A 22,399-nucleotide genomic window follows, 5' to 3' on the forward strand; every position below is an offset into this window, starting at 1 on the left:
AAGTGGCTCGTTTTCAGGTGAGGCTGTCTGTCGACTTCTGTTGTTTCTTGACCAGTTATTTGTGGAGACTTTTTAACGTTCTGTAGCCTGACAATCCTGAAGCTTGGAGCTATGCTGTGGTAAGACCTCCTGAGATAAAATCCCTGGTCGTCCTGGAGCTGTAGAGTGAGGCTGTTTTCACATCCGAGAACATCACTGAACATCACTCTTCCTGAATTTGGGCAGTCAGGTTTCTCATGGGGATCTCTGTTTTTATGCGCTAACTTGTTTGGCACTTGAAGACGCTTTTAAGAGGACTGTGCTTACCCCTGCCAAGTTGTTCCTTGCCTGCCCGTGGATAAATCCTGGCCTGTGGGGTATGCCAACTTGGGGGGAGGAGGGAGGGGAACTTTAGGTCCTGCCAATTTTTCTCCTATTTACACACATCTCACTAATTGCAGCAGAGAATGACGGGCAGCCCCCTTGGCAAAGCCACCCCTGAAGTACACTCGCTGGGAGCATTTGCTGTGCTCAGGAGAGCTGTGCTGCGAGCACAGCCAGGAGAGCGGGCTCGGCTGGTGCCAGGGGTGCCGCGAGCATCGCAGCAGGTTTGTGGGAACATCTCGCCAGGGGGAGAGCATCTTCACTTCCTTCTCAGTTCCGTGGATTCCTCATCCTGCTTTTAACCGCTGGCTGGAAAGCTGTGAAGGAGCGCTGCGAGTAGTAGTAGCAGCATTTTGGTATCGTTCAGCTCTGCTTCGGACTTTTCCATGTTCTTGCAGTAAGAACAGTGAGAGTTGGTAAAATTCTTTCTTTTTCCAGAAGAAGGGCAGCACTGTGGGCAAGCACATGCCATGCAGATGTGTCGGTCGTTCCAGCATCTGTATGTGTGTGTCTCAAGAAGAAAAATCATTCAGAAAACGTGTTCATCTTGGCGTGCTGAAGGCAGCAGCAGCATGGCTAGCCAGCCCTCCCAAAGAAGCAAGGCACTGTCCCAGCCCGAGGGTGAGCGTGTCACCTGCTCTTCCCTCACACGCTCCGTTTGTGTGAGGCTCCTTTGAAGGGAGGCAGATATGCTGCCAGTTTGCAGTGTGTTTGTTGTTGTTCTTAAATGCTTGTTATCTCCCGTGTTGTTGTTAGATAGGAAGAAGTTACAGTCCCTGCAGTTGCAGAAAAATGCTTGGAAACTCGAACCCTTTGTCTGCAGAACCCTGAAATCCAACTGAAAGATGGTAATGGGAGCATCTCTTCTTGGAAATACACTTGTGAATTTTTAAATCTCAGTTAATGGCTCTGATCACCTGGGACTAGCAATATGATTGCTCAGGAGCGGGTGATATTTCCGTCTTGGACCCTTTGTGGTGTGCTCTGTATGGCATAATCCTGCAGGAAAATAGCCATTTCAGAGCGTGTAGCAGATGTGACAACATCCTCTGCTTCAGTAGGAAGGTTTTGAGAGCTGATATTTTTTCTCCTTGTTAGAGGAGAGGCACTGTTTCTTAAAACGAAGCAGAACAGCTCTGATAAGAGGCTTTTGAAATTCCCAGGTGTAAATTGCAAGGCTGTGAGGTTCAAGAAGGTAAATGGGTGGGAGAAATTGTTTGTCTGAAGATGGAGCAGGACTTGCGAGAGCAATTTCTCCCCAAGGTGTCTGGGGTAAGAAACAAAGGGGATGGATGTAAGCAAGGAGCACGTGCAATTAGAATCATAAAATCATTAAGCGTGGAAAAGACCTCCAGGATCATCTAGTCCAGCTGTCCCACCTCGATGGGATGAATCACCTGAAGACACTTTGATGCTTCTGCCTGAGGACGGGGGCTTTGAAGAAGAATTAGGGACGAAGACGAAGAGCTGGGGACAGGCCAGCGTGTTGGGCTGCTCTGTTGCTACCATCCTAATCTGGCAGCCATCACTACTGCATTTCCAAGGGCAGGATCATGCCTGCATTTGGGATTTAAACCAAAATTTGGGATTTAAAGCAGGATGTAATGGTGCTTGCCCCGTGCGTCGGGTTTGAAGGCCAGGTTGTACTCAGCGTGTGCTCTGGGTGTCTGTGTCAGTGGGCACTGTCATGGCTCCGGGTCCGACCTAATCGCAGTAGTTCCCCGCTGGTGACAGCGTGGTGTGGGGCAGCCCTGCCTGAAGCAGGCCAGGCCACAGGAGGTTTTTTGAACCTTTCCAGGCTCAGACCTGATGACTTGACCTCGTGGCTCGGGCACTGCCTCACTTTATTTCCTTCTGCTTGGAAAATAGGAGGGTACAGAGGAGGATCTTCAAAGTAGGTGTGAGACTGGTACTCCAACAGCCGTGACTTTGCCTGCATTGTCTGCTCGTGCCGAGCAGCTTGTGACTTGATGGTAAATGTGGCTCCTAGACGTTACGTTAATACGTGTCATATTCTTCAAAATACAAATCTGCTCCCTTAAGCCTGCTCAGTTACGGTAGATCTGTCCTCACAGCCTTCTGGCAGCCGCTCTTCCATCTCCCCCCAGGGAAGGAGCTTTCCCTGCAGTTCTTGAAGGCATCACTTGCAATACGGACTCGCTGCTGCCTGCAAAAGGCAGCCCTGTGGTGGAAGAACTCGTCCTCCTCTGGTGCTGTGGGACTTGTCTTCCTGTTACAGTACGAGCCTCCGTTTCACCTTGTACACTCAGTAGGCATCCCTCCACGTTACTTTGAGGTATTCCCACCCAGGGGATGCATTTGTTGAAGGTCTGGATGCTTTTCTTTCATCTGTCACCTGGCTCATTTCTTCCCTTTCTTTGCTAGTGGGTGGATTGTGCAGGGAAGTTGGACGCAGCTGACCTCGCTGTCCAGCTCCTGCCTCAGGCCATGTCCTGGATGGGCCAGATGGGTTTCATGCATGCAGACACCGGCAAGGAAATGCCTGACCAGCCTCGGGACATCTCAATGGGGATGAAACCACATCCCCTGTGTCTTGCTGCAAGGAACAATTCCCAGATTGTGAGGGTCCGAGCTCAGAAACAGAAAGAGCTTCATTTAAGGCCTTTAAAAATAGCTGGCCAAGGACTGATAAAGTTGGGTCCAAGTTCTAATTGATGATTTCCGTCAAGTACAGTAAGTGCTTAAGAAAGGCACGCTGAGCAGGAACAGGGGGCTTCTGTAAGCCACAGAGGTGGCGACCCGACGTGGGGCAGGCTGCCCGTGGTGGCTGTGGGGTGTGCTTGTGAGGAGGGGAAGGGGGGCTGTGTGCTTCAGGCAGGGCTGGAACCCTGCCTGCTCCCCAAATGCTGTTACAGCAGGGGAAGGGTTCGGATTTTATGAAGCAGCACACGCTTAAGGGTCGGGAGCTGTCTGGTTAATCATGCTGAATGGCATTTTTGGTCACCTGAATGTGACAAACGTGGTTATTTTACAGTGCTGTTGCTTTCGGAGTTCACTTCAGTATATAAAAAAAAAATAAAATTGCAGGCATCCACAAGAAATCCAGCGAGCTTCAATAGCTCTAATAAATAACTTAGGAAGGTGAAGGCATGCCGGCATGCTGACGAGGGGCAGAACGTGTTCCTGTTGCTGCAAGGAGACGTGGAAAGTTGCACAGCGCTGCGGGGAGTGCTTGTGAGTGCATGGTGGCAGGCAGAGGACGCATCTCTGGAACATGTTCCTCTGGAAATGAAGATGCTGCACCACCAGGTGCCTTGCCCAGGTACCCGGAGCCACCTCTGCTGAGACCACACAGGCCAGCAGAGGGGCAGAGTGCACAGAGCTTGTTCTGTTGCAGTTTTCCAGGCGGGTTTTCCTAAGCAGCTCTGTGAAAAATGGCAGTCCTGGGCCGTTCCCCCTGGAAGGAGCAGTGCTGGGGCGGCGAGGAGCCTTGTCCTGCGGTGACTGCTGCGTGTCTGCAGAGCCACCCTTAGGGCTGGGATTGCTCCAGCATCCTGCACGGTGTCTTGTCGCACACAGGTCACCGCCTGGTGCCGGGAGGAGATGATGAGTGTGCCAGGCTAGCAGGGCATCCCCCCGCAAGTGTCTCTGTGTGGACATCACCAGCGGTCTGTCAGAGTGAGAAGGAACTCGTGGCGCTGTGCGGGATCGGATTTTGGCATGCGGTTGGCCTCGCAGCTTCAGCTTGGCAGGAGTAGCAGGTCACGGTCTGAAACACAAGAGGCCGAGCGGGGACCTGGGGAGCATTTGGGGCAGCTGAGGAGGGGATGCTGAGCGAGCCCCCGGCCTGGCGTGGCTGGGGGAGCCTCTGGAGGGGGCTCACGGGGAGTCGGCGTGGGCTGCGTGGGTGCAGCTGAGCCTCGGGTGCCTGCGTGGTGCGGGGAGCCGGGAGGCGCTGATTTTCCTGCGGGTGTTGGCGTGGCGTGGGTGGGCTCCTGCGGCACGGGGCGCGCGCAGCCCTTATCCTTGGGCTGGGGCTGGGCTCAGCTTGTGCTCGCCCGCCTTCTTCCCAGGCTAATGTCAGCCGTGATGGGATGTTGGATTAGACTAAATCTCCCAGGTTTAGCTGGAATGTTGTCTCGCTGTAGCATTTTTCTCCCTTGCTCTTTTCTCTAAGCCTTCCCCTGCAGCCGGCTAATTCTCCCCTTCCCCCACATCCTGTCATACCCCAGAGCGTGTCACAAGGAATTAGCGGCTGAAAAGGCCGGCAGAGGCTGCTCCTCTGGAACAGGCTCTCCTTTCTGCGGCGGGTGGCCCCCTCTGTGTGCCCCTTTTGTGTCCCGTCCAGCTCCCCTCCCCCTGGTCATTCAGTGCGTGCCAGAGGAGATGCCGGTGGCCCAAGGCCTTCCCGGCCGGGCTCAGCACCCTCCCGATGCCTGGGTGCTTTTCCGAGCCGTGGCCGTGCCCGCGGCGCTCCCGGTGCCGCCGGCCTCGCTGCGGGAGGAGGAGGCTCGAGGTTGGCGCTGCTGGAGCCTTCCCTTCCCTCCCATCTCCCCGCACGCATCTGACAGCGTCGCCCGCTCTCGCTGCTCCCCATCCTTCCCACAATTCGCACACAATCTCCTCAGAATAGGGATGATGTCACTTCCTTCCAGAGGGTGCCGGGGGTGTGGAAGGGGGAGTCACGACCCCTGGCTCGGCTCTCGGCAGCCCCGCTGAAGAAACCAGGCTCGCAGGGAGAGGGAGTTGCCGGGAGGATGCTGCCCGGCTCCGTGGGCAGCAGGCAGGCAGCGCGCCGTCCTTCCCTCCGCCGCTCGGGCTTCTCAATGGCTGCAAGAAGAGTTTGCTGCTCCCTCCTTCGCTCGTGATGCCTGGCGCCGTGGACGTGCTCTTCTCCTGAAACGCCCTCACGGGAGAGAAGGATGAGCGGCAGCTGGACCGCGGGCCATGTAAGATTTCTGCTTCCATACATCTGCCTCTGATGCGAGGGGCAGGGCTCTGGACTCCTTGCACGCAAAGCGCGCTCCTGCATGTGCCTCCCCCAAATTTCACGTTGGGAGCTTGGGGCTTCTCGCACCACGGTTCAGATTTCAAGGTCCTGGGAATTCTTCCACTCTTTGGAGCAATTTTTGGGTCGGTGCAAGGGATTCTTGTTGTTGCAAACTAGGGTCAGTGGTCTCAGGGCTGTTTGCACTCTGACCTTCCACTTTTCCTCCCAGTTCCCCTGCTGGAACTCCCATCTTCATCTTCTGGAAATGTAACTCCTGGGATCTGCTACCCTGGCATGCAGCCAGAGTCTTCACAGTGACAGCATTATGGTGGTGCTTTTTTTTTTTTTTTTGTGGGCTTTACAGTCTCAGGCCTTCTATCATCTCCTTTCTTCCCAAACCAGGGACGAGGCCCTGGGCCTCACAGTTCAGATTTGGCACGGGCAGTCTTTGAAAATTAATCGGGACTCTTTTTGCAGCGTGCTGGCTGTCCACTAAGCATACAGCTAGGAGCGACAGCCCCACGGTGACCGGTCTCGTGTGTGACGGTGAGTGCTGGGCTGCTGCCTGAGGAATTCATCTCAGGTGCTTGCTGCTCTTGCTGATACCCTGCCCCAAGGTGGCGGGGCGGTGAAAGCAGGCGGAGAGCACCTGCCTGCGCTTGGAGGGGTCCAAGAGTTGTGGAAAGCTCCTCAGTGGGACACGGCCGTGAGCTGGGGATGACGGGAGCTGAGCTTGGCCAGAGGCAGAGCAAATGAGGATGTCGGAAAGTGCATCCACGTATACGGAGTGGGGCTAGCGGTATTGGAGGCACAGGGGCTGTCGTGCAGGCGGGTTATTCGCGGCGAGGCTGGAAGGAGTTGCCAGATGGCCAGAGGAGTGAGCAGTTTGAAGGTAGAGCTGCAATGTACCGAGTGCTCTGATTATTATGTGCTAAGGAAGTGTGAATCCAAATGGTGTTGTAATTGCACATTCGCTGTGTTTGTGGAATGGAGCGTTTCCTTCGCCCAAGTGAGTAACGTGCTGGAAGCGTCAGCCTGTTCGCTATGGAGTCTCCCGGAAAGTGCGCAAGACTTGTGCGTGTTTTCGGTGCTTGGGGACTGAAGCAGGTAGGTGGGGCTGAGCCGGTGGCCCTGGGTGTCAGCACAGCAGGGAGGCTTCTGTTTTGGGGTGGTCTGCACCGTGGGAAAGGGATGGGGTAACCGCGTGTGACTGGTGAGTGCGCCTTGGTAGGACGGGGAGGTTTCTCTACCTGCAGCAGCTGGTGCTGTGATACAGCCTGGTCTGTCACAGAACCAACACTCGTGTTACAGTGAAGAAGGTTCAAACTAGTTTAAACGTGACCATGAAACTTGTACCGTTGTGTTTTGTTTTTTTTTAAACTCAGAGCACTTAGAGACGTGCAAGTTAAGTTTTTTGTGTGGTGTGTGAGGTGCAGCAGATGATACTCCCCGTAAAATCCTGTTGGAAGTCCTGATTACATCACAAGTAACAAATGGGGACACTTTCCTTTTTCCCTAGCAGCAAAGTGCCAGATCAGTATGAAAAGCTGTTGTTGCTTCCAAGACACAGCTGTGGAGCAGCGTGGTGACCACAGGTCGTGGCCGGAGCACCCTGGCTGCGGCACGTGCAGGTGGAGGGAGGGTAGGGGCTGGGGGCTGTGCTGTGATTTGGGACTGAGATGCCTTGGGAGGATGCACAGAGGGGAGGCCAATGCGTGTGGTGCCCTGGTCTGTGGTAGCACAGGAGGGTGCAGGTCGGGAGCGTGGTGGGGTTTGGAGTAAGTGAGGGAGGAAGCGACCATCGCTGCAGTTGGATCTCTGGTGGTTGTGGGCAGACCGTGCAGAGGCGAGATCTCTGAAGTAGAAGGTGGACAAAACTGTACAGAAGGCACGGCTGCTGCTGAGGGTCCGAGTGTGTTGTACCAGAAATGCCAGAGGGAGAAGGGGGGGTGCTGTGGGGACAGACGGGACCGGTCTGACCCCGCAGGATTGGACTGGAGCAGGCTGGAGCGTGCACAGCAGAACTGAAGTGGTGTGGGAGAGCTCTGCTGGGAGGAGGTGTCTGGATAGCCCTGTGGAGTCTTGTGACTTATATCACTGCTGTTTCTTTTTTTAAAAAGGGTTTGTGGAGCTTTAGAAATAGGAGCACAAACAAAATGCGAGGAGGAACAGCCAGCCCCTCAATCTTCGACCTTCTTAATTGCTAGTCCCCGCCAGGGCCAACGTTGAACACAAAGGAGATGTGGAGCTGGCAGGGTGCTTCTGTGCAACTTGTGGTTGAGCGAGAGATCTCCTAGGAGTTTGCTCCCTCGGCTGAGTGCTTTCTGTTGGGAGTCAGTCAATAGCTTTGTCAAATGCTACTGCTAACTGTTAATGGTACTCTGGCTTGCTGAGCCAAGGGAGGGAGGGCACTGTTGGACGAGAGAAGAGGCTACAGCAGGTATGCTTGTGGAAGAACACAGTAATAGGACCTTGTTTAGGGTTGAGGCCCCTGCATAACCTGTCCAAAGCACCTGACTACTTACTGACACAGAGCTGCAACAGGATTCCCGGTAATCTTGTGAAGTGGAGCTGGGTGAGTGGTGATTTCGTCGGGTGAAGCAGGTGTTTAAGTCACCGAATCCTTCCCACCCTTCAAATTGTACCTTCTTCTCCTGTGTGTTCCTTCTCAAGCGTGCCATGCCCCCTGGTGCTGGAAGGAAGAAGCTCTGCCATCTTTGATGTAAAAATAGGGTGGCTCTCAGGTGTGGTCCTTCTGCTGGCATGGGGCTGCGGGGCTCTGCTGTTGGGGGTGAAGAGGATCAGCAGTGTCTTTGATTCTGTTCTTTTCTAGGAGGTGAGTGTCGTGCCTGCTGAACTTTCTCAGACCCACTAGCCATGCCAGGGATTGTCGTGTTCCGCCGTCGCTGGTCTGTAGGCAGCGATGACCTCGTTTTGCCAGCAGTCTTCCTCTTCCTCCTGCATACCACCTGGTAAGTGAGAAAGGCAGGATGATGGCTTGAATTATTCCATGATTTGTTTATTTTTTTTTTGCTGCTCCTGTTCCTTACAGCTGTAATTCTTCCTGCACCTATACAAGTGTCTGGAAGGCTTCTGTGGGGCATTTCTGATGGACACCAGCATATTTCCAGCTGTTGGTTGTTTGGAGGAGTGCTCTTCTAAGTTCCAGTTCCAAAGAAGAAGCCTGACCAGAGCTCCCTTTATCCTCCTGAGCTACCCAGTATTGTCCACTGGAGTTTGGGGCAATGTTTCTGGACAGGGGCAGAGGAAAAGCAATTGGAGTAGCAGATCCCATGGGATAATGTGCCTTGACATAGATCATCAAATCGTTCTGATGTGGGGCTAGCATGGATGGCTTGTGGGGAGGGGATTTCCAGAACAAATGAATACTAATTGTCAGCAGCCGAGTTAGGTGGGACACTGAGGATCCTCGGTAACTTTTAGGACAGCAGGTGTGGGATGTTGCATGTGGCTTTCTTTGGCTCCCTGTGGTAACGAGCTGGTTTGTGACTGGCAGGTTTGTGATCCTCTCCGTGGTGCTCTTCGGGCTGGTGTACAACCCCAACGAGGCCTGCTCGCTTAACCTGGTGGACCACGGCAGAGGCTACCTGGGCATCCTGCTCAGCTGTATGATCGCAGAGGTGGCAATCATCTGGCTCAGCATGCGAGGCAGTATCCTGTACACAGAGCCCCGGGACTCCATGCAGTATGTGCTCTATGTCAGACTGGGTAAGAGGCAGCGGCCTGAGGCCTCCTAATGACTCAGCCTCCACACTGCCATCTGCTATCGCAGAAGACTTCTCTCCCCACACCCTGACAAACACACAGCTTCTGAAAGACATCCAGATGGCCACTTGTATGTGATATGCATCTGAATACATCACATATACTGCACCCTGTCATTGCTGTAAGACTCTCATGCAGTGCCCCAAATATCTTTCTAGCAAACCTTTAACTTGTCATCCTCATTGCGATGCAGGTACATCCTTTTCCTCTAAGAAAATATGCTCCCCTTCTGTCTTGCAACACAGATCTGCCACAGTGAGATGCATCTACACCTCTCTCCCACCTTTTTTTCCACAAGTTTTCCTATGATACAGACATATGCCTTTGTAAAGCATGGCTGTTCTCACCCTGAGGCATGTGCATGTCCTTGCCTGTCATATATATACTTAAATCTGCATCCACCTACCTCGAGACGTACCTGACCTCTTGACTCACATGTGATGCATCTCTCCATCCAGCAACCTGCACTCTGATACTCTACCTCCAGGCACTTGGAGATAAATAGGTTTGCCACCTGCTCACTAGTTGCATTCTCTCTTAGGGTGCATATTTATCTTGTGTTCCTAAAAACATTTCCTGTTTTGCACACTCACTAAGAACTAGGCTGTAAAAGGGATTGTTCTTTAGTCTGTCATTCAGGGTTTCCATTTTAGTTTTTCTTCTCTCCTCTGGTATTCCAGAATAGAATACTGCTATTCTCTTCTAGATACAGAAACTTGATTTGGATTTTTTTTTTTCTGCTAGGTGACGATTCTAAAAGAATCTTTTGGAGAGGCAGGGTCAAGTCCATTCCAACAAAGCATTGCATGTTTTTGCATCGCATGTTTTTGCTGGATTGTTTTCATGCAAAATTTGCTAAAATATGGGTAACCTTGCTTGAAAGCTCTGTCTGGGAGACATTTCCGCCTTTGAGTGCTAAGTGCAAATCATTAACATGAAGAGCAAACAAATCTTTCTCTCCAGTTTCCCAGACACACTGCGGTCTCCCTAGGGAAGCACGTAGAGCCTGACAGCTTGAGTAACACTGTTAAAAAACAGACTAAATGGGGCAAGGGAAGGAGAGAGAATCCAAAGCGCCATTTTCCTACCCAAGAATAATCCAGATTTCTTCCCTGTCTGTGTTAAACTAGACCCATGTTCAGATTCTGTTTTTACACTCTAACACGGATCTTAAGTATGTTTAGCTGATGTTTTTTACTCTTAACAGTTTTGTCAGCTCTGATGATAGACGTAGGGCTGTGACCTTTTCATGGGCAAGGTCCGTGCGATTGTCCTGTTTCAGCATGTGATATTTAGTGCCTACGAACTGAAGGATATAGCTCTGATATGAGCCCACAACAGCCTTGTCTGTGCTGCTGCTGCTCCTGCTCTGCAGCTGGTGCTCTAAGAGGGGAGGTCAGCTAAGGAGGGCAATGCCAAGTGCTGCTTCAGAACGTAGGTTGCGCTGATAAGGAGCTGGGTCCAACTCTGGTTTTTGGCCCATCGCTCTAGCAAGCTGTTTGCTACCTGGCTCTCTGAACCTGTCTTTCTGGGATGGTGAGAGTCTCTAGCAGACCACCTGCCGCCTGATACCATGCCCACGTGTAGATGAGGAGGGTGGATGGTTAGGCACCAGGCTGGAACGTGAGTTCAGTCTCAGCTCCACCAACAGTATGCTAGGCATATCAAAGTAAGCTGCTTACCCTCTCAGTACCTGGCTCCCCATCTATACTTTGGGGTGGTAATGCATTGAGAAAGTGAAGATGGGCACTTGGTTGCGTTCCCCAACTTCTTTGTTGAACCACTGTTAACCCCCTGTTTCTCGCTCGCTGCCAGGTTATTGTGCAGAACTGAGGAGCCAGTAAATGCTTCCTTCAGGACTGCATCCTGGCAACTGTTGCTGTAAGGACTGCAAAGGACAGAGGTGATGGGAACATGTGCTCAGTGTCGTAAGCAGAATTAATCCTGGGTACACATCCCTATTTACTTCATTTCTTTGAATCAGGCCAGCTCTCTGAGGTGGTTGAGAATCACCTAGGTGGTGATTCTTATTACCTGGGAGTCTTTCCACTGTCATGGGTGGAAGGTTGATTCACACCTCTGCAGCCAGAGTACTTGCACATAGAGCTGTGTGGTCCCTGTGTCACTTAGGAGTAGTTACTGTTACAGAGGCATTAACGTTTTTGTTTAGCTTTCTTGAATAACTCCTTCCAAAGCACTGGGGCCCAGTCCTGCCGTCATTTAGCCTATGCCACTGCTCTAACGAACCTGTCTTTGAGATTCCTCTCCAGAAGATGAGGAGAGGCAGTCATTAATCCTTAGGGAGATGCTGCTACTATTCATTGTGTTCCTTTTGTTTCAGCTATCTTGGTGATTGAGTTTGTGTATGCTATTGTGGGCATCATTTGGCTAACGCAGTACTACACTTCCTGCAATGATATCACCGCAAAGAGTGTCACTTTGGGTATGTATTTGGAGTGTGGTTTGTGTGCAGTCCTGTGTATGCGCAGACATCCTCTTGCCTTGGAGAGCTAATTCATTCATGCATGTGGGGATTGACTGTTGGAAGTGGATTGTAGCTGTAAATGTGGTGCTTGTTTCCCTGAGACATTAGAGCTCAGAACAGTTGTTCTATTCATTTGTCTGTGCTGTCTGCACCGAGGCAAGAATTCACATTCCCATGGAAGGGTCTGGCTGGGGAGTCTGAAAGACCTGGTTCCTCTTCTGGTCAAAATGGCTTTACCATTTTTCTAGAACTTCTTTTCAATCCCTCAGCAGACTGGTTGGGGGCCGATGGTAATGTTACAGTCCACCTAGGTACTCAATGAGTGTTTAATGGCCTTCTGCACAGGCAATCTCCTAAAACAGCTGGAAAACCTAGCTGTGGTCAGAAGCCTTTGCAGAGGATATTTACTTGTGCTGCAGCTGGCTGCAAAAGTATTTGGGTTAAATTCCTCTGTCTGCCCTGCAGCAACGGAGAGGTACGTGTGATGTCTGTGGAGAAGAGCAAAGAATGATGATGCTGCCAAGACTTAAGGGCAGAGCACCTGACTCCTCTTCTTTCTTTGTAGGAATGGTTGTGTGCAACTGGGTTGTCATCCTGAGCGTCTGCATCACGGTCCTGTGCGTCTTCGACCCGACAGGCCGGACCTTTGTCAAACTGCGTGCCACGAAGCGGAGACAGCGCAACTTGAGGACATACAACCTGCGGTAAAGCAGCATTTCTGGAAGGGTGCCCTGCTTTCTTTGCTTCTTGGCATTCTCCCTGCCTTGCTTCAGGGAGCGTTCAGCTTCAGGCGTTGCTTCCCTTTGGTGAGGGTGATTTTGGAGGAATGCAGCGCAGACTGTCAGGTGCTGTGTGTGGGCATCTGTATCTAAAGGAGGCAAAGCAACGAGGTATCTGGATGGATTATGCATTAGTCACTGGTTTTGTAAATACTTGCTAGCCCCTTGAACCACAGTGCTGATCATAACAGCTTGTTTGTCTGTCCTGTAACATTGTGTTTTGCCTAGTAACAGCAAGGCAATGCTTAGATTTTGCTTAGGTAGAGGCATCTCCTTCCAAAGCCATTTCCTCCTTTATTTTTATCTGCAAAATAGGACCTTTTGGCCTGAGATTTCTTGTATTTGGTTTTGGCCAGGAAACTGTTTCTTTTGTGTTGGAAGCTAGATGTTTTAATTAAGAATTGATGGCATCTTTGAGCTACCCAGATGGGGATGTGAAAGCTTTTTTCACCAAGCAAGGCATTTTTCAGAAGCTTTTTCCAGTAGTGGGACAACACAAACAGGCTTTTGTTTTATTGTGCAGTCTTGACATATGTAACTGTCAGCAAGGAATGTGGCTTTGTAGGACTGAGGGCATTATGTTTTGAATGTTAAAAATGAGACTTTTTAAAAAAAAATACTCTGCAAATTTTGTATTTCTCATTGGGAATGTATATTCAAGGAGTGTTTTGGATATGTGCTCATTCAGTGTCTTGAAATGGGATACTTCAGACTGTATTTTTCTGTAGGAAAAAAGTCCTTAGACTCTTCTAAGGGCCACACAACAAGCTTTTTTTTGAAGGCAAGCTTTGTTTGAAGGAGCCTGGTTTTTACTGCAGAATATAAGATGCTCTTTCTTACCTTTCCAGTATGTTACTGATGCTGTCCTTAGATGTTCAGTTAGTGCCATGTAAGCCTAATGTGTGCAATTGCTGCATTATCATCAAGACGTTCCCATGCAGGTCTGGATGAGAAGCTGGAAGACGCTATGAAGATACTGTGGATCTTGTACCCCACAAAAAATAAAAGCTGTTGGGTTTAATCCATGTTTTTTCCCCAAGGGAAAACTGAGTGCCACAGGTTACAAAGTTCTTTTTGCTGGAGAACTTAAGGTAGCACAAAACAAAACACCAAAAATGATCTGCCCTCTGGAATTTTAAGATCCCAGACAACTGAGTGAAGGTATTTGTCCCTTGGGCCATGGCCAGGTTTTTCCCTCCAGGCCTGTAACATTTTCAGAGAGCTTGTGCCTGCTGTTTGCAGATTTCTACTGTAGAAAGGGGAGCGTTAACAGATGTTAACAAGCAAAATGCTTTGGGCTGCAATGTGAGAGGGAAACGTAAAATATTACTACAGGTTTGGTGCTAAAGCAGTTGTTTCCAGAGTATATTTTGAAATTCTCCACTTAAAACAATCCTTCTGAGGAGTATGCTTTGAAGTTTTCTGCCTGTTTCTGGATTGTGATTCTGCAAGATGCTGAGGACCAGCCATTCTTATCGAAGTCCCTCGGTCTGATAGAGCCTTCTGACGTTACAGCACTAATTTGACCTTTGCATTACCTTAATCTGAGCCGTGTTTCCTTTGTTTTAACTCATAAAAGTACTTAGTTTGTTTGTCACAATTAGGAGACATGTGACTTTGTCTTCCTTTTTGTGGTACTCTGTAACTTACTGGACTCTGCTACACAGTGGTTTTCCTTTACTAGTGGCATCTTGATGCGTGGGGGCTTTTACAATCTTGCAGAGCTAACAAAATAAATCAAAACAAAACAAATGACGCAATTAATTGTGCTGAGACTTTTCTGAGAAATTTGCTCTGGGGCTCATAACAAACGTGTGGAAGTTCACTGTTAGGAAGAAAGAATTTGGGAAAAGTTGGAGTGAAAATAGCTCAGAGCACACTGGCTTTTCAGCCCCCGCGGTGGAGTTGTGAAGTTCTTTGCATTGCTGCCTGAGTTCTCTGGAGTTTTGTAGAGCAAACTGGCATTGCCAGCTCTGTCTTAAGACCCACGTATTCCTGTTCCACTCTTTGGAATCTTCCGTGGAGGTTATGGGTAGTTTTAAAATGTTCAGGCATGAGCTGATGGATAGCCGTGCAGAATCTCCTCCTCCTGTTGCAGGCAGGTACTTGTTTACCAGCATCTTTTCCTGCCAGGTGCAACCCACTCTTTGTGCTTGGGATCTTCCTGACGTGGTCATTTGGCAGAAAAATGGTGGTGGTCTTGATTTGGTCCTGACTGATTAACGTGGGTCTGCCCCATGTTAAGTTAGTGTTCACATTAAAAAGGTCCTGCATGAGAAGAGCTGTGGACTTTCTCACATGCAGGTGGCATGGCTGTCTGGCAAAAAAAAAAAAAAAAGTCACCTGCTTCAACAGTGCCAAGTCTGACTTGATCTCAGGTTTGTTCTGCAGGAATGCTAGTTAAACATAAGGGACTGTCACCCTGCAAAGTGTTGTAAGTAGGGCAAGCTCACGACAGTGGAATGAACTCAGCTGTAGTTTATTTTAAATAGGGTTGTCCGATTAGCTAATTTTGAACTGAAATTGAAATGTCATATAAACCAAATGTGGGTTGAGTGAAACCTTCTGTATTCAGGCTCTTTTAACCTTTCCTAAATTGAAAGAGAACGTTTAGCTTGCTTTTCCCTTTTCAGATTAAAGTTATGCACTGTACTTGAAAAAAGAACAGGCTTTTTTCAGTTCTATATTACTGCATTCCTTAGCATAAATATGTATTTCCAAATAAGCAATTTATTGGAAAGATTTGCACAGCTCTTTCTTTAAGTACTCAGTGTCTTTTGAAACCCTCCCAGCCCAAGGTAAAGTGTTAGCACTGAGTGGTGGTATGTCAGAGCTACCAAGTTTCTGATGCAGCTACCAAGTTTCCAGTAGATACTCCTTCCATTCAGAGAATCACAGAGTGGCTCAGCTTGGAAGTGACCTTAAAGATCATCTAGTTCCAAAGAGGTGGAGCACCTCTTCTGTGCACCACCAGGTGCTTGGACATGCTGCCTTCAGCAGATGATATAGAACACCCATCTTGCTCAGGAAGGATGCCATCTATATAAAAACAGAGGCTTGGTCCTGGCTAGAACATTGCTAAGTTTGCTTTCCTATGAAATGAGCTCAGTCTTTAAACTGTGTGAGGTCTCCTTTTCTCTGCTAGAGCAACATAAATGTAAGAGTATGGCTTAGGATGCATTTTACCTGTGGCTGCATGGTTTATTTGATCATTCTGTTGTTTTGTCATGTTCTTCTGCCTGCCCCCATGTGCTGACCTACTTTTTATTTCTTTAATGCAGACACCGCCTGGAAGAAGGGCAGGCCAGCAGCTGGACACGCCGACTCAAAGTTTTTCTTTGCTGCACGCGGACAAAAGACTCTCAGTCGGTAGGTACCAAGTATCTCCTGTCGGAGAGCAAGCTCCGTGTGTGGCTGACGGTATGTGGGACTCAGCAGAGCATAGCAGTGTGGGAATCCTGCTGTCAAACCTGGACGTATCTCACTACCCTGTAAATGTTCTTTGAGATCTGGAGCCACAATGAGTCCAGTAAGCCTTGGGAACAGCGTATGCAAGGATCGAAAATGTCCGTTAAGAAGCAGCAAGCTGAGCCTCCCAGAATGAAAAGGCTTGAAGTTTTGCTGTATGCTAGTTCCTTTTCCTTCCTTTTAGCCTGAGTGGGTTGAATCAACACTTGCATTTCTGCAGGAGGGAACCTGGGTATTCCGTGCAAAAACAGAAGCTGGTGTTTCCCTTTAAGTGCAGATTTTCACCTTTCAACATTGCTGGGGAGGGCAGTTGTCTTTTTCAAAACAGCCAGTCTTAACCTTCTGCTTTTGAGTATTACAGGATGCTCTCTAGGAGAGGTAATAGCACAGAAAAGCAATGTTGTTTGTCAGTTTTAAGCTCTTCTCCTGAAGTTGTTCTTTACCTTGCTGTTGTGGCAAACTGGGGTGATTTTAAGTGAAGATACTGGTGGAAAAATACATCTTTCATCAATTTAGGTTCAGCGCTTGACAGCACTTTGGTCAGATTCAGTTTCCTTTTGCTTAGGCAGTTTCTCTTACTGTTTGAGTTTGTCTTTTACGCTTCAAAAAGAGACCTCTTTGAAAGTGGGGAAAATGTAAACCTGTCAGAATTGGTAAAGGAGTATTTGTAGATACCAAGTGGTCCAAACCTACTGTCTAATCCATGAATTCAAATGAAGATTGACACTTTGAATTTTTTATGTGCTACAGTTGGTACTTTCTCTCACAGAAAACAGCCTGGGGGGTGAGGAGGGGGTTTGGGAAGAGGGAACACAGGAGGGTAAGGGGTTGATTTTTGCTTCCATAAAAGTTAGCAGCGCATTCATTCCGACTGAAAGCAGTAGGAGCAGGTTTTTATATGTTAAGGTGGTATTCAACAGGACTCCCAATGACCTGGTGGAGGTGTGAATAATAAGGTAAAGAATTTTGCTGGTGACTCTTCTATTTAGGTTGGTAAGAATTGAGAGTATCTGAGAACTCCTGAAGGACCAAGCAGAACAAGGGAATTATCAATGATAAACGAAAGTCATAATAGAAAAAGATGAGGTGATACGTACGCATTTGAAGAAACAAATCACTCACATACGCTGATAGGCTCTGAATTAGTTACAACCTCTCAGGAAAAGAGCTAGGAGTTATCAAGGGCACCTCAACAAAGACATCACTGCACAGCAGTGACCAAAAAAAAAAAAAAAACACCCAGAAAAAAACATTTAACTTCAGTGGAAGGGCATAGAAAATGACAGGAAAGCCATCAAGGGACCGGTCACATCAGTGATGTTCTCACTAAATATAGTTTGATCTCCTGAAAGATGCAGCAGAAAGAGGAGTGTAATGGAAGGGACGTGAGCTTGTATAGGAAGAGAAATAAGACTGGGATTTTAACCTCAAAAGGGAAAGGTGCAATAAGATGAAAAGCTGTGTAAAAATAATGGAGAGTCAGGTGCAGGCTACCTGAACATGTGTTCATCACAGATGGCAACCAGTATGAGTTAGATTAAAAAGGGTTGTTGGTAAGTGCTGCGTAGTTATCCTCAGGGTGCGGTTTCCGAAGTGTGGATGGCTGCAGGAGTTGTCACAGCCCTTCTGCAGAAATCCAGCAAGTGTTCTGGCGTGTTGGTCCTCCCAGGCGCTCCTGCAGTACTGGACAAAACACCTCGTGGCCCCTGGGGGACATCCGGCCCCGAGCTGCCATCCTGCTCAGGAGGAACGGCCCAGGACTGCTGACCTTCACAGATCCGCTAGAGCTGCTTAGGCAAATCTGTCCAGAAAACCACAATGAAACAAGCTTTGTGTTGTGGCAGCTCAAAGAACGGTGTTCCCTTAGTGGTTACGTTCTGCCTCTCTGCTTTTGGGTGCACCAGCTTCCCTCCAGCCTGGCAGCACCTCCAGGTGCCTTGCCTGGGTACCCAGAGCTGCCTGCCCTCAGGGCAGCACGGGCACTGCAGCCTGGCTTGGGAGCCCTGAGGGGCAGCCAAATGTCCTGATTCCTGAACAAATGTATTTTATCTAGGAATGCAACATATTTCACCTCGTGTCAGGATTTTTTTTAAACAAACTTCTCATTCTGCTGTGACTGTTGGTTTCTACTTTTTTTTTCTAGTTGAGCATAAAAGCAGATACCAGAAGCTTCAAATTCCTTGTGCTATTGAATTCCCACTTTACATTCAGCTTGTGTGATTTCCAGGCTCTTTTCTTTGAAGAAACAAGCTCTGACTTTGTCCTGGCATGGCAGTGTGTGGAATGAATGCGTATGTAATGGATCAGAAATGAATCCTTTGCTGCCTCTCCCAGGCTTCATGGGAAAAAATGTTCTAGCAGGGGATGATTGTCCTCTGAGCTGGAAAATAGAGTTCTTCTGAGCGGACGTGGCATCAGGGCAAGAATCTGTTTTAAGGGTTTGGAGTCAAGTCTGCAGCACTAAGGCTCTGCCAGCCCCAAAGCCTTCAGGGTTTGTAGCAGAACACTGCAGACAATCCCACAGTGTCATATCCAGTGCTCCAGCAGAAACCCCTCCTTTGGAACAAAACACGTGTGTTGGACTCTTGTTCTGACCTTTTATTTTGGTCAGAGTGTTAAAAGGAGGGGTTGTTATTTTGTTATATTTTATATTGAGTCCATTTGCATTTCTTGCATGCTTGTAGGAACGGTGGTAGGATTTCTGGGGTTGGTACTTTGAGGACTACGTGGTTGTAATGTTGGAGAGGTTGATGCAACTCCGTTTGCTCTTCAGAAGCACAGCTGGTGTGGAAACCTGCACAGTTGGCACCTGAAGTCCCATTCCTAAAGATGATTTAACTTCCTTTTGTAGGCATGTGAAAAAATACAGAAAGTAATCTCACACTCCAGGAGTTTGTCAGAGATGAATGAATGTAGGTCACTGCCTACCAGCCTGCTAGGGGGAGAAGGGACTTACTTTCTTGCCTGTCAAAGAGATGGAGAGATTCTGACCTGAAGACCAGCCTTTCTTCAAGTGAACAGCCCAGGCTTTCTACAGACCAGACTGCAGTCACGTGGCCTGAACTCTGAGTAAAGGCTGCTATGAAAATACGGGCTTGGAAGTTCAGGACGAGACTGTTAAATCTTCATAGGAAAGGTTTAGCAATGGCATGAGTGAAAATACTGACTATCTGTGTCCCACAGCACTTGCTAAGTCCCACTTTTTGTTTGTTTATCCCTTGGGTCACTTCTGCCTTTAAGTTTGTTGTTCTGAGCGATGGCCAGACGCATCTCCTTGCAGTCCAGCCCATCTCCAACCTCCCAAACCATTCTCACTCAAGGCCCTGTGTTCTTTCATGGTACAGAGCCAAAGGGAAAATAACATCCCTCATCAAAATCTGTGTCACTCTGCTTCAGAGCCTTTGGGTGACTTTTGTAGATCACTTCCACTTCCCTCCCTTCTGTGGTGTCTTCGTTTTTTTTGGGGGGTGGTCACTTTCTCTGCTGGAACTCTGCATTTAATGACTCAGATCTCTTTTTACAGGTTTTTCTCTTCAGGCCCTTTTGCTTGGGTGTGGTCCAAGATAAACTTGGAAAAGCTTGGTAACTTGCTCAGCTCTTTCAGTCCCACAAGCTGTAGTATGTAACACCTGCTTGTCGTGATTTAACTCTTTGAAATCGTATAACAAAGAGTGTGATAACAAACAATGTAAGCTACAGAGACAGTTCAGTGGCTTGATTCAGAAATCCCTCACTTTCTCTGTGGGGCACCAGGGATGTTGAAGTCTAGCTTAAGTATGGGGAAAATGATTCCAGGACAGAGTTACGGAATTGAAGAGACTGTTAAATAGGACAAAATTGGTGCACTTTTCCTGAATCGCCTTTGTTCTACTGAAATTGCTTTTGGGGATAAAGTAGGACTCTGAGATGACATTGGATTGGGATTTGTTTGGTTCTTGGCTTACTTCCTGTGCCTTATTTACAATGCAGAGATGAAAGTGTTTCCCTTCCCTCCCCTTGTGTTTGCCTTGCCTGTTTTGTTGTTGAGGTGGTCTGTTTATCCACACGGAGGCAACCAGCACAGTGCAAATTCAGTCTCAGCTGAGACCTATGCGTGCAACTATGTAAAATACGAAGGGCATTAATAACGATTAGGTCAGATATGGTGTTCCCTGAAGGAATCCCATGGATGTTTTGGAGAGAGCTACAGAAATGAGGCCATTGCTGCCGCATTGGTTTTCATTCTGTGTCCTGTTTTGAGGCTCCCCACACCCAAACTCCTCCTAAACCTGTCTCTCCGTGGATTTTGCAGGACGCCTACTCTGAAATCGCCTACCTTTTTGCTGAGTTTTTCCGAGACCTTGACATCGTCCCATCTGACATCATTGCAGGCCTGGTTCTTCTGCGGCAACGGCAACGGGCAAAGCGCAATGCTGTGCTGGATGAGGTGGGTAGAGGGGGCGTGCTGCTGTGCACGGAGGTGGTGGGCATTTCACCTGGCCTCTGACTTAACCTGTTGCTCTTGTGACTTGCTGTGTGAGAACTGCATGTCTCTGCCCACCTTGTTTCTGTTGTGTGAGGGGCTGTTGCCAGTCACTGAGCTATAAAACAAAAATTCTATTCTTTAGCAGCTTTTTCCAAGACTCCCAAAAGGGCCCAAATGACACTAAGTTGGGCTTGAAACCTGCTGTCTTTTCTAGGCAGGTGATACATACAGATTTAGCTCTAGACCCCAGATGGGCGAGTGCCTTGAAGCAGGAGGCAGTTACTTTAAAGTGAATAGGAGGATTACTCCTCCTATACAGTGATGTAGAGAAGACTTCAGCATTTGGACAGAACTGCAGCAGGAACATCAGGGAAAAATTCCTGAATTCTCAAGCTGTTACTGGCATTGAGATTTCCAGATTGCTAACTCAATAGAGAAGTTGTGTGTTTTTTTTTTTTCTTTCCTCAGAGGTGATGTTCAGACAGCAGTGATCAAATCAGGCAGAAATCAGAACCCATTCAGGAGACTGGTCAAGATGCTTGCTAACTATCTTGTCCCATGTTACATACATAGTTCTTTCTCGTGTAGATTTTTGTCTTGGTGTCACAGAGAAGAATTTTTGTCTGTTTGTGACTTACAGGCAAACAATGACATTTTAGCTTTTCTGTCTGGGATGCCAGTGACCAGGAACACAAAGTATCTGGACCTGAAAAATGCGGTAAGTCACTGGATCTTGCAAACTCACCATACCTCCTGTGTAGCCTGTTTTCTTTTTTTTTTTTTTTCAATGGTTTCTCTTTTCTTCTGCCCCTCTGGAATTACCACAGAAATTAAGATTGGTACAATAGAATAAAAATGCTTGTTCTCCTGAAGCTTTGTGTTCAGATCACTTTTAAAGCCTTATCTGCCTCTGTCCTCCACGTGGCGGGAAGTGGTAGTATTTCCACTCAGATAGGGAAAGACAATGTGAGGCGTCTCCGAAGCCAGATGTACGAGTTCAGTGCTGCAGCCAGGAATGTTGTGCAGAGCTCCATATGGTGGCACCAGCAGCAGAGCTCGTGAAGCCCAGCAGGCAGGGCTCCGTCATGATGAGGGAAGGGAGCTTCCTGGAGCGAGATGGCCTTCCTTCCTGGGGCTGGTTCTGTCAGCAGTTCTCAGGATGGAAATGGCTGCAGTCTGCTTTATGTAAATGGAGCTTGGCTTTTCTCCTGGCATGCTCCTGTTGCAGCCCTTCATCTGGGCTATATTCACACTCCTTGATTAGATGATACTGCTGCAAGAGGTGCAAGACTGACCCAATCCCAGTATCTCTGATCAAGCAATTCTGTGATTAACCTGCTTGTGGCTATGCTGTACTCTGCTGCATTTAATGCTAACATCCTGCTTGTGTTCAGCCTGTCTCCTTCTGCATAGGGTGCTCGGGGAGCAATATCAGCATGGCTTATAGAAGACAGCACTGGGGCACGTGGCCTCACCCTGTCTTTATGGTCCTCTCTGGGCATCTTCCTTACGGCCTGTGCCCATGTGGAGCAGTGTATTTAGAGAGCTCATCTTTTTGAGACTTAAATTAGTTTCTCCTACGTTCAGAGAGGGTTGGGTGGGGTAAAACCCACAGAGAATGACCTTCCTTTGCAGCAGGGTGTTTGATACATAGAGGAGAATGCCTATAGAACTAACTTCTGCCTTTGTTAAGCAGCTAGCAGGCCCCCTCGGATCACAACAATGGCATAGCTATACTGGGAGGGGAGGGAGAGGATCTTGCTAGAGCATAACCAGCGCACTCTCCTGCAGCCACCTGGAAATGCTGACAGTGTTTGCTGTTCTAGTGGTGGTAAGAGTGAACGCTGATCTTCAGAAAGAAGGGTGTAGTCTAACTAAGATGGAAAAAGGGAAACAGGAACAAATCAACGTGTTAAGAGAATAAGGCCTTTAGTGAGTCTCTTGTCTCTTTCAGCAAGAGATGCAGCGATACAAAGAGGTGTGTTACTACATGCTGTTTGCCCTGGCGGCCTATGGCTGGCCCATTTACCTGATGAGGAAGCCCACATGTGGACTCTGTCGCCTGGCCAGATCCTGCTCGTGAGTGGCCGTCTTGTCTATCG

The 22,399-nt window shown here is 48.6% G+C and overlaps 1 protein-coding gene across 15 annotated transcripts in view; it reads left to right on the plus strand.

Moving 5' to 3' along the window:
* Positions 1-22,399, plus strand: part of DAGLA (diacylglycerol lipase alpha) — a 78,095-nt gene that overhangs the window by 30,380 nt on the left and 25,316 nt on the right. For 14 of the 15 annotated variants that reach the window (XR_011097496.1, XR_011097495.1, XR_011097497.1 and 11 more), the window contains 8 exons: positions 8,148-8,286; positions 8,832-9,043; positions 11,442-11,543; positions 12,151-12,289; positions 15,646-15,733; positions 20,124-20,258; positions 20,938-21,015; positions 22,252-22,376. Coding sequence is in view for 12 of the 15 variants with exons in the window: in XM_068685471.1 (XP_068541572.1) it covers positions 8,192-8,286; positions 8,832-9,043; positions 11,442-11,543; positions 12,151-12,289; positions 15,646-15,733; positions 20,124-20,258; positions 20,938-21,015; positions 22,252-22,376 (974 nt within the window). In the remaining 3 variants the exon portion in view is untranslated. Of the gene's footprint in view, positions 1-4,187; positions 5,274-8,147; positions 8,287-8,831; positions 9,044-11,441; positions 11,544-12,150; positions 12,290-15,645; positions 15,734-20,123; positions 20,259-20,937; positions 21,016-22,251; positions 22,377-22,399 lie in introns of those variants that run through there. The other variant, XM_068685479.1, reaches the window with a different exon arrangement.

This window comes from Anas acuta, chromosome 5 (assembly GCF_963932015.1).
Source record: "Anas acuta chromosome 5, bAnaAcu1.1, whole genome shotgun sequence".
Taxonomy (NCBI): Eukaryota; Metazoa; Chordata; class Aves; order Anseriformes; family Anatidae; genus Anas; species Anas acuta.